General features: G+C 35.7%; 1 protein-coding gene across 2 annotated transcripts in view; it reads right to left on the reverse strand.

Moving 5' to 3' along the window:
- Positions 1-779: 779 nt before the first annotated feature.
- The window catches only part of RECK (reversion inducing cysteine rich protein with kazal motifs), a 61,074-nt gene continuing 49,198 nt past the window's right edge, over positions 780-12,655 (reverse strand). For both annotated transcript variants that reach the window (XM_069853767.1, XM_069853768.1), the window contains 6 exons: positions 12,238-12,409; positions 9,381-9,573; positions 6,939-7,149; positions 5,858-5,931; positions 4,286-4,441; positions 780-2,021 (listed from right to left, as the gene is read on the reverse strand). In XM_069853767.1, coding sequence (XP_069709868.1) covers positions 1,809-2,021; positions 4,286-4,441; positions 5,858-5,931; positions 6,939-7,149; positions 9,381-9,573; positions 12,238-12,409 — 1,019 coding nt within the window. In that variant the 3' untranslated portion in view covers positions 780-1,808. The remainder of the gene's footprint in view (positions 2,022-4,285; positions 4,442-5,857; positions 5,932-6,938; positions 7,150-9,380; positions 9,574-12,237; positions 12,410-12,655) is intronic.

Consider the following 12,655-nt stretch of genomic DNA (forward strand, 5'->3'; position numbering starts at 1 on the left):
TTAGTAGGCATTGGATTGCTTCTGCTAAATGTTAAGCAAGCTAACAGGCTACATGTTGAAGAGATACTTGCTAATGATTTGGAAAATAACGAGGAACCCAATAAACCATCTGAATCACTTGTAGTTTCTCGTGAGATTATCTAAGCCATTTCAGTTCAAAAACTTTTAAAACGCATACATTATGCTCTTGCGTCCAAGTTTCTAAAGAATCCACAGAAGAAATTTCAGAAAGAGGTGGATTATCAAGATACTTAACAAGTTTTTTTTGTATCCAGACTTTGAGGATTATGTCCATGAGTCTTCCTGGAATTACTTGGCAAGAACACTTCCAAAGATTATCTGCATTTGCATTCATCTACCAAAAGTACTAAGAAACTCAATATCATCATATAGAGTACAACTGCACTTAAAATATAGAAGTGCTCTTCACTCATTGACAACAAACAGAGATCTGCTTAGAAAAGCAACTGAGGGAGGCTTCAAAGAAACTCACTCTGCTGGCTTCCAAGTGTACACATGAAATCAGTCTTCTATAGTTAACAGAGTCTGACACTCACAGCTTCAACTTAGAAGCATGTGACACAGATTTGTTAAAAAAAACCCAAACCACCTCCACCCCTCTCCCCCTTGAAATGCACCTTATTTGGAAACATTAAACTGTGAGTCAGGAATGTATGTAACACCAGTTAGTTTTAAGTGTTGATTTGAAAGAAAAATATATACTGTATTGCAGAATTCTAAGAAATATCATACATTTGTATACAAGAACATGACAAACATTTTATTAAAATAAAAAGCTTTAATACTTTTGCATTTAAAAGATTTGGCAGAAAATAATTGCTACAAACATGCTACAAAAACACATGTTCAAAAAGTTTTCAGAGCTTTCTTTCAAAGGTCAGCATTTTGGCAAAAGTAAGTTTTTCTGTATATGCTTCAAACGTTGGCTATTGTAATACTGATATAAAATACTTCACATAGGCTAAGGTCAGGTGCATAAAATACAATACGTAATAAAACATACTGTTTGTATAAACATTTAAAATATCAATTTTATTAGATAACATGCAAATACTGTAATATTTTAAATGGTACTTAAATATAGATACTGAAGTTCTTTATAATTTTATGTCTGAGATTCTGAAATGTAGAAAACTATAAAAGAGCTTATTTCTTCATTGAAGTCAGTTACTAGTATAGAGTTTGATTGTCATTTTACAAGCACTGAGCCCAATGTCCTGCAAATCTTCACTAGTCCAAGTAAAGATGTCTACTGAAATAGGCCCAGGGCTAGTTAGTGTTCTTCATAATAAAATATGAAAGCATATTTACATGAGAATAAACTCTTAAATTTTTGGTAAGGTAATTAAGTAGCAGCAATTTGTTTCTTCCAAAAATGATGTTTAAGATAGGTGCATACTTTTCATTGTCACTGGTATTCATCTGAATAATATAAAATTAACATTCTTCAATATACTCAAAACACTGTTTTATTCATTGCTGAAAAAAAAATCCTCTAAGATTCCTTCAACTAAAAATCATAAATCCATAATGTCAGAACCTTCCAGACTGTTTTTGTTTCCAAGATCAATGGAAAACAATTTAATTGTGCTGAAACAGTCACCTGGCTAGCAGTGAGAAGAAGAATCATCTTTTTCATGTTATTCCAAATACTTCTAGTTCTTCATTGAAAAATATTAAGTTTACAACTTCTTCTACAATTTTTGTTCTCTCGTTCAGTGATCACCAGTTCTGCATGTCCTTCACAAAAAAAATGACTTCAATATTCATACATATCTTCTAAGCAGTTAAATATAATACATTAATCCTGACAAGGTCAATAAAATGCTTACAAACAGGAAGTGCAGAATAGGCACCACTTTAACAGAAGAAGAAATGCTCAATGAAACTTGTACTTGAGATGCAATTAGAGCTGACAGCGGTACATGTGATGCTAATGTTGGACTGTCTGAATTTATCAGTGACTCTATCTTTTCCGCTTCTTTATTGCAGGCTTCAATCTAAGGAAAAAAAAAAAAAAAAGGTTGTTACTTATCTTCTTGCCATGTCGAATGCCAGTGCAAAAATGTTGTTAGACAGCAAAATTCAGGAAAGGAAACCTGAATTATTAACCATCAGCACATAAGAATTATATAATTTTGGCGAGTATTTCTTAGAAAACTCTTACAATAGATTTTGGTACTATGAAAACTACTGTGGAAGACCTGAGTAACAGCAAAAGGGAAAGAAAGTTCTGCAGGGTGATGTGTTTTGAATGCTGATGCCAAAGAGCTCACAGTATATTGTAATTAATGTAAGTACCTCTAAAACTGAGGACTTACTTCCTGATTGACCAAAATACTGTCTTGAAGTCTACAACAGTGGAAAAATCAGGATTTTCTACTTATTGGGGTTTTTCTTCCCAATCAGGAAAAACTGGTTTATTTTATGGAAAGGGAAGAGAAGAATGGAAGTAATAGGAAAACCTGAGAAAACAGAGTTTTCCATTCCCCTATTGACATGATAGCAATTATGAATTTATGTTAGAAAATCCAAGTTTTCCACCTTACCCTCTAATGCAACCTAGGAATCAATTTAGAACTAAGTCTCTTTAACAGCTTTGGAAGCTACCTCTTATGAAGTTTTAACTGGACAAATTTAATACCTAGATGCCCAAAGCTTTGGAAGTTGAGGAACTCCTAGCTCGGCAACAGGTGTCACCAGTGAGATGAGCAGCTCCTCCTTGGTTTCAGGTGGCCTCCCTGATTTCAGAAAGTTCTCTCCCCAGGAGTTTGACAGCATCCCTGCAGGTGGAGTGGAAGCTGACTGGACTGGCATGATTTAAGACTTTGTTTCCTAAGTCCTGGTAACATTTTGGGCTATTTCTGCTAAAGGAGGAAACAGAAGTTGGGGATAACTGGGTTGCTTCAGTAGCATGGAGCTCCTGAGAAACGACTACCCTATTAGATACTGCAGCTTGCAAGTTTATGATAGCGATTCTACACCTTAACACCATCACATAGCTGTAGCCCATCCCAGAAGCAATACCTGACCACACAAAATTAGATTGTAGGAATAAAATGGAAAAGGGAAGTGACCATCAATGTAAAATAAACAACAACGATAAAACCTGCCTGAGTTCTGCTTGTATTGTAAAAGCCCAGAGAAAGATTATGGGCAGGTTTTCTCTCCCCTTCCTTTTCAAAGCTAAATCCTTCATTTTACGCTAGTACACATCACTATGTTAGGTAAAGGAATGAACCAGAGCAATTCATCTCCAAAGAGACTTATAAAATGGTGTCAGCAGGGCTAGGCAAGACTATTAAAACAACTATAAAATGGCAAGGAAATATATTCCTTTTAAGAGGAAGAAGATATCCTCAGTGGTCTTGCACAGGCTAACAAGCAGAAAGTAAGAATGAAGCAACAGCTCCAAGACAAGAATAATGCCATACATAGCCAAGGCCTTGATACTTCTGCTCTGAACCGCTCCTAAGAAAAAACTGTAAGAACTTTGAGCTGTATTTTTTGGTTTACCTTTAGGTTTAGTACTATGAGAGTTAGGTTCTTGTTTGCTAGCACGCATTAGCAATGACACTTCAAGCTAGGCAGCTGATTGGAATGTTATTTCAAGTAGTAATGGCATTTTGGGATCTCTCAGCACTTATTATCACAAGGTGGAAAGGAATATCAAAACCAGGATGGTCCCAGAATAGTATCAAGAGATCCTCTTCGGTATCAACTACTGCTTAACATCAAGATATGCCCAATGTATTAATATGGTATTAATATGTATGATGTGCTTCAGCCTGAGGTCATGTATACTTCAACCTACTTTAAACTGTTACACTGGAGACAAAAAGGTACCATTTCAAACACAGGCGTGCATTTAATATATACATAATTAATATTAATTTAGAGGTCATTCAGTAATTTATTTATTTTTACCAGTTTATATTTTCCACTATACTAGCCACAGAATGTTGAGGGTTCTGCATTTATTAATTTTTAAAAAATCATACCACTCTTATCTTTGGTGTTCCTTCATCTCCCCCTCTAATTACCCACACTCAAAAGCCTCTTATCAGAAAAGCAGGATTCTCAAGACCCATTTTACTACCCATAATTCTAGCTGTTCATATCCAACTCACTAGAGAAGTCCCCATGTATGCAGTGCACAGGAAAACGTACAGTTTTAAAACTGCTATAGTGAAAATAGTAAAACGTACACATATAAAAATTACGTAAATCCATGCTGGGCAAACAAAATAATAACATAGTCTACCTGCAATGGTTTGGGGTTCTGATCCACAGGAATGATGAGAATCACGATTTCAGATTCTATACTTAAGTACCCAAAGACGTCACACTGTGGCACTGAGACATGCAGGCGGATTTTTTCAAGTATGTCAAGTACTGTTATAGGCTTTTTATTTGTTACCTGGAAGAAAACAAAGAACTTTGTTGATGATTGGATAGTATATAAAATTACATTTCTCCACTTTATGTCATGCTAGAAAACTTGTTCCAGCCATTAAAATACTACTCAGTTCTATTCTCTAGCAAAAAAGACCCAAACCCCAAAAAGCCATAAAAACAGTGAAAGGAAGAAGGGGAAAACATGGCTTATTTCTTAAATTAACCACAGTTTTGATATGTGTTATTCTCCACCTTCATGATTAGCATGTGTATGTATCACGTACCTCAAAATAATGTAAATGGTTATCTGTTACAGTGGCTTGTACTCCCGTGCTCAGAAACAAGAGACAGAGCAACCCTATCAGCTGGCACTTCTTTCTCATCACAGAACTTCTTTCCAAGAGCCACCAGAAATGAAGAGCTATGCCTTTGTGTAGACAGATATATGTCTGTATATATGGGAACACGTGACATTTCAAGGGAACTACATAACTAGCAGGTAGATATATTTTGCTCTTAAAATTCTACAATCTGTATCTGACAAACAATAATTTGATTCTAGGTCTGTTTAAGGACTGCCACACGTTAGAAGTTTTTCACCCTTTTTCCAGGTCACTTCTGGAGTGTTGAACAGTATAGACACCAACACAAATACTTCACTTGTGACTTCTGGTCATTTTGTTGTGTTGTTTTCTAGCTTTAGCTGCAAGAGATACATAGTTCTTATCCTACTGTAGCTTTGTTTCTTTTAAGACTACTGATACAGGACCTCATCAAACAGAAATCTGGGAAATCCAACCTGAATAAGATTCGCAGAGTGTCCCACAACACTTCTATTGATAGATCTTTGAGGGATTTTCTTGTCATAGTCCCATTAAAACACAGACTGACACTGGTATTTAAAAAAAGAAAAACCAAGCGCAGATGCAAACATGAATTGTTTCGCTTCACGAGGCATTATCATTATATTACTTTATTTTGTTGTGATATTGTGCCAAATATTGAGATAACTCAAAGTGTGTAAAACAATACAACTTAAACATAAGACAATGTCAGAACTAAGTTATGTACATTAGGAAATACTGAGTTAGCAGAATAATATTAACAAAATGTCTATAAATAACAAATATGCATTGTATTACTACCATGAGACAGATGCAGTTCAATATTGTTTGTCTTTACCTATCACTAGTAATTGAAACTGCAAACCTGAATGTGCTTGTTTGTGCCTGCTCTAATTCTGTTTAATTAAATGCCCACATCTGATATTAAGAAATAAAGGAAAATATAAACAGTACAAAGAAAAAAAAACTCAAATCATACACTATCTACTGAAAAAGTATTTGGTTTCATAACGAGTTAACTTTTCAGGAGAGAGTATATAGTAAATTGACTTTTCCACGTACCATTTAACATAAGGCAAGATTAAACTGCTTACCCTTGCAAAAGTATCCAGCTTGTCTTTGTCATATAAGATTCTCAGCATTCCAGCACATAGTGGACAGCAGGCTCCTATGTGAATAAAAAAAATCTCAGAAATAAAAGCAAATAGTCTTTTCACTTTTAAGTACGCAGAAGTCAAAAGCTGAACGTTAACTGAGAATGAACTACCAAAGCAAAGTAAATATTTCTATTTGATAGCAGATCTGCACAATTTCTAAGACTTTTTAATGTTTAATATGAGGGGGAAAGGACTTGTCTGACAGCAGAAGCATGTAATACTTCTCATACTGTTCTTCCTCACTATCTCAGAAACCAAAGGGCTAATATTTCAACTTTCTACCCATGAATGTATGTTTAATTCATTCCTTCAACCTATTTTATGCAATTCACATTGACAGAGTGACTTTTACAATGACGACTGTAATACCAAAGCACAAAAAAAGAGCCTTTTTCAAACCAGTGAATGAGAAAAATGTACAAAACTATTTCTTTCTAAAAACTGAGCTTTTCTCCTTCTGTGCATTAACTTTGATTAGTTACTGTTTCATAAGGGAAGTATTTGTGAAAATAAAAAAACCACTTCAAAATAGCACAACTGCAAAACTACTCCTACTGTCTTCCTCTCTCAGAGTACTGTATATACATATGGTATCTTACTCTGTCTTCCAGTTAAATATAATCTTTGTTCTTCTGGGAACTTGACTTGGATGACAGTTTGGCACTACAGTGTGGTATATGTGCGGCTATTTCTGAAAAATTACTTGTCCGATTCTGAGTGACATTCTACCTTAGATACCACAGAACTCATTTGTTTCTCCCAAACCAGTCCTGCAGCAACAGCTGCAAGTTTCTAAAGACTGAAGGAGTGTGACTCCTAGAGCCAAGGCCTTTCCACTTTAGAACTGCTTGGCTGAGTCCTGATACTGGCTTGTTCTAGCCCTAAGTAAAGATCTCCTTCTCTTAGATATCTTGAAGACACGATAGAAGACAATGTTTTTCCAAACATACACCCATTTATACACAAAACCTGGAGACCCTCTCCACCTGCAGTAAACTTGAACAATGAGTTAACATACCTGGTGCAATTACTGGTTTGCAGCCAGTAGCAGAAAGCGGGGGACATTTAACGAAGGCACACTCTGTATGGAAACCGTAGTCTGAGAGAACACCTACAGCCTGACAGGGTCCATGATAGTCAACAGCCACACGGTCAGAATAGGCAGCACAGACGCTGCTGTAGGTTTCCCCATTATGTCCACATACAGGTTCCACTGATTTGCAAAATGGCTGAAACACATGGAAATGTTTCAAAGATCACAATAATCATGCTACAGGCAAAACTTCAGAGTAGTTTTATCATTAGGAAAAACAAAGTTACTGGGAATTTGCTGATAATACTGTCAAACATTTAAAAACCAGGAAATCTAGACTAAATAATCTGCAAGTTTATGAATGAGAAATAAATGCAAAGAATAAGAACTTAAAGAAGGTGACAGGAAAATGTAAGTTGGAATCTGAGAAACGTACAATGCGATGTTTTGGAAAACAACAATTTTTGTTCTGTGCTAATGCTTAAGTGAAATGACCATGTCACATAAACTAACCTGCTTATTAAATTAAAGATTACTATAATTGTATTATGTAAGAAACAAGAATTTTATTAATAAAATAAGTTATAAAAAGTTTCTATTATAGTATTTATTGATTAATATTTTAATGACTTATTAACATTTTATTGATCCATTCACTACAGTGTCTCTTGGTGTTCTTAGAATTTAGTGTGTTTGTCCACGCATGTTCAGTCACCATCCCTAGCAGTATTTAAAAGATGTGTAGATGTGGTACTGGGGGACATGGTTGAGTGGTGGATTTGTTAGTGTTAGGTTTATGGTTGGACTTGGTGATCTTAAAGGCCTTTTCCAACCTAAATGATTCTAAGATTCTGTGTATTTCTAACTAGACACTTCTGTCAAAAGCATGTTTATTGGCAAGACCTCTACATCAATAACAATAGATCTGTTGTGTCCATTTTCTCTCTAAAAGACATCTAACGTGTCATTTGATTCAAACACATGTAAAAGTCAAAGAAAAATGTAATATCGTTTCTTCCTATCCCACCTGTGCATGTTGACTAGCCCAAGACATTCAAGAGGTCAAATGCCAATAAACTTAAGCCTCTGAATATGGACAGAAGCAAATGGAATTGCTGTCTCCTTGCAGACAACATATGACTAATACTTTGTCTAAAGTCTTGTGAAATGACACAACTAATTCTATATTTTCTTTCAAGTCATCATAGTCATATGATCACTATAAATCCTCTAACATAACAAGACAATTACAGCTTCTATGTTACACACCTAAGCTAACAAAAGAACAGATAGAGAACAAGTAAACGTGAGCACTCCCATTGTTTCATATCTTGCAGTCATCTTCTCTATAAAAGGAAGAGTGAAAAGTTAAAGCTATCAGTGGCAAAGACTTCGTGAATGTGGATACAACTAGACATATAACTGCTGGAGAAAAAACCACAGCCATGCAACATTTCTTAGATTCTTACTGTTCAAGAGCTGAACATTCTCTGAGTATCTCATGAGAGATCTGATGTGTAATGAGAAGAATTATCTGTACTTAACGAGGTTGCTGAAAAAGGGCAAGAAAAAGAAGGTATAAAGACAGAAAGCAGAACCTATAAGCTGGTTAAAAGAGCAATAGCATTTATAACATAGGAAAACCCTGAAAAAAACATTCTGTACTTTTAAGAATATCCATCAGTTGAGACCAAGAGAAGGTCTCAAATTAATATTCATCATTTGAGAGCAGTCTGGAGATGAACAGCCTATCAACAGTAAAGCAAACAACTTTGAAAAGACTAGCTCCTGATTTTTCTTGTAAGCAACAGAAATAGCTTGTCAACCAAGACTGTTGGGAGCAGTGGGATGGAAGAACTAAACCTAATCCCAATCCTTCTCTGGGATTAATACGAAGAATAATACCATCCAGACTGAAGAAAATATTGCAGACTATCTAGTCTCCCACAAAACTTAGGTGTAAACAGGTTCTGAACAATAAACTTTCTAAACCTGGGGCACAATCACATAAAATAGTAAGGACTTTTACGACTAGGCACGAATTTTTATTTAAAACAAGTTCAAGTTGCTGAAAACTAACATTTAACTAAGCAAGAATGGCACAAATTACTGCAAACATGCCTCAGTGCAAGCTTTAATAGTGAAAAATATGGGAAGACTTAATATAAATATCAAAGTATTATCCCCAAGAAAGCTTAAGTAAAGCTTTTAATAGGCTTTGAGACAACTGTTAACTAAAGCAGAGACACTTGACAAAATTCTGAATATAATATTGTACGACAATTTTTTTATACTAGTGAAAATTGAATTTTTAAAGGATTACTTTCAATGAAAACATTTTTGTAAGCTATAAAACCAAAAATATTGCAAAGTTGAACATTAAAGAATTGAGAAGATTTGATATTCATTGCTAGAACTACTTCCTACCTGGCATGGTCCTCGGTACGCTAAACTTTTTCCTTTTTGGTACAAAGTACACAAGTTGCTATATTCCACATTTTCTGTGTCACAAACAGGATCCCGTGTTTGGTCACAATTTAACTGCCTTGGCACACATTCATGCTGGCTACATTCAAACTTTTCAAAACTGGTCAAGCAAACTTGTTTCTTCGGTATGCACCTGCATAAAAAAATATTCATAGAAAAGATTTTCAGTTAAATATTTTACAGTGCTTTACAGCTAATTATGGCTCATCAGAGCTGCAGGAAATACATGTGATAAAATATTATGAATAGCCAATTTCAGATCTCATCACAAACCTGAAACTAGTTCACACCATATTTAGTCAATGTATGTGAATGCAACTACAGTTTCCAATAACATTAATCTTTCACCAAGTACTTTTCAATGGATTTTTGAAAAAGGCTTGGATAAACTTATTACCTACTCCCAAGCTTCATATATTTAAACAAAACTAGAGAAAACATGAAAACAATGAACTGTCAGAGAAAAAGATTATATTGCAGAGGTCTAGCCTCACTCTTCTTTCAGAAGGTAGTGAAAACAAGACTTATAAGATAATATGGTTTCAATTACAAATATCTACTTGCATACCAGGTTTGTAGGTTCAGTATACTATATCACATCCACTCCTGGGGATGACTGCAATCAAATGTGAAAACCTAGTGTTAACATAATTTCCTTTTTTCAGAACATCATCCCTCTCAAGCCTTCAGAGCAATAAACATTCTTTCCCCTTTATACTATGTATGTACATTCTGTGGTCATATCTGCAACACATCTGCCCTGTGCCCTGTGAGACACCACTCTGCTGGAGAAATGCCAGCCAATAGAGCATGATGACTTTAATGAAGACAGAGACTGATGAAAGGTCAAATGGCTTTTTTAAGAATCTACTCCTTCCATAAATAACAACAGTGTTACCTCTGGATAGTGTACAATATATCCTTATTCTCTCAGAGTGTTCCTGTCCAATGCATTTTTTCATTTTATATTAAGGAAGACTCAAATTCTGAAATTTAAACATTTCACAAGCGGAATGTAAGATCTGAAATAGATTCCAAACACTTCAGAGACATTCTAAAATGAGCAATGCTTACTTTACGCTACATTAGCAAACTGACACAGAAAAACTTACTGTGTACAGTCCTTTACTGAAACTCCAAGTTAAGGTTTTAAATGAAATGGTTATTTCATAAACCCAAAGCACATCTCTACACTTTTCAAATTAAAAATATAAAAGGTTAGAAGTGTATTTCCACTATGTGGCTTTGAAATTCCAGTTTTCAGTGCTGTGATGGCTTTTGCAGCTACAAAACTACAGTGATTTCTCTGCAGTTTTCTACATCAAGGCATTTAAGGTGCTGAAAAAGGAAAAGAATAAAATTTCTATAATCACTTTTCATGAAAACACAGTATTACACAACTTCTTATGGTGGCTTTCTTTCAACACAGAAAAACATACATATTCAAAGGAGGCTGCAGTGTTGCACAACACTGAGAAAATTGAAGAAAGAGACCTCTATTATGAACTATGGACTTGGATTTTTGTAAGACAAATCAAGTTTTCTTTTCTCGTGACAGTAATACAGAGCATATTTTTGTGCTAATATGTTTGTCTATACAGTTTTTTTCTTACATTGAAAAAATGAAGATTGTAGACATTGCCTGGAGGAGAAGGACCTGGGGGTGTTGATTGACAGCCGGCTAAATATGAGCCAGCAGTGTGCCCAGGTGGCCAAGAGGGCCAATGGCATCTTGACTTCTATCAGTATTGACGTGGGCAGCAGGTCCAGGCAGGTTATTCTGTCCCTGTACTCGGCACTGGTGAGACTGCACCTCGAATAGTGTGTTCAGTTCTGGGCCCCTCACCACAAGAAGGATGTTGAGGCTCTGGAGAGAGTCCAGAGAAGAGCAACGAAGCTGGTGAAGGGGCTGGAGAACAAGTCTTACGAGGAGTGGCTGAGGGAACTGGGGTTGTTTAGCCTTGAGAAGAGGAGGCTGAGGGGAGACCTCACTGCTCTCTACAACTACCTGAAAGGAGGTTTTGGAGAGGAGGGTGCTGGCCTCTTCTCCCAAGTGACAGGGGACAGGACAAGAGGGAATGGCCTCAAGCTGTGCCTGGGGAGGTTTAGATTGGATATTGGAAATAAATTTTTGTTGGAAAGGGTCATTGGGCACTGGCAGAGGCTGCCCAGGGTGGTGGTTGAGTCACTTTCTCTGGAAGTGTTAAAAAGACGGGTATACAATGTGCTCAGGGATGTGGTTTATTGGCAGATTGGAATGGGTAAGCTCGATGATAGGGTGGATCTTTTCCAACCCGGTGATTATATGACACAGTTTCATAAGAGAAACTCAAGCCTTCCAGAGTGATCAATATTTTCCTATTTTAGAGACAAATGTACAGATTATTCACTGAATAAGCAAGACTAAATCCAAATCTTGAATTCAGGTGTGGGGTTTTTTTTATCTACTAGAAGAATGTGTGGAACAAATTAATAAAATCACAATTACTGCCATTTCAACCAAATTTGATAAAACTTGATTGTCCCATTTTTGAAAGTATACATTAATTCTCTTTTATTGCTAAAATTGAGATCTGCATAAATGAATTTAAATGATGTAGCACTACATGAACAATACAAAGAACTGGCACTTATTACAGTCCATTACTAAATATGGGAAATAAAAAGCTACTTCAAGTGGTTATTTTTATTGAAGTACCCCAAAAGTAAAACTTTACAATATCAACACATTCAAAGTAAATCTGATCCACAAGTAGATGATGCCAAAGAAAAGCTCAAAAATATATTCTGCTTTTACCTGTGATTTTTATTACAAGGGTTAGGGTTACAAGAATCCTTGGAAATGCATGATCCAAATTCAAACTGATTGTCCTGGAGCCCAACACAACGAGCTATACAGGCACTTGGATATGTGCGTCCATTTTGACCACATACTGGTACAAACTGATCCACACAGTTACACGGTAAACCTGTGAAAGCAACACACAAAACAGGAATTTGGTGCACACTTACTTTCTATGACAGATAATACAAAAGGGATCACTATGACAGATAATACAGATATGACAGATAATACAAAAGGGATCACTAAGCTATCTTTGCCTTGCAGCAAACACAAAGATACACCATATATTCAGTAACTTCCTCCCTCTAATAATTTAGCAATGCTATAGGACATATGCACTTATAAGCAATAAGAAGGAAATTTGTGCCCT

Source organism: Phaenicophaeus curvirostris, chromosome 3 (assembly GCF_032191515.1).
Source record: "Phaenicophaeus curvirostris isolate KB17595 chromosome 3, BPBGC_Pcur_1.0, whole genome shotgun sequence".
Taxonomy (NCBI): Eukaryota; Metazoa; Chordata; class Aves; order Cuculiformes; family Cuculidae; genus Phaenicophaeus; species Phaenicophaeus curvirostris.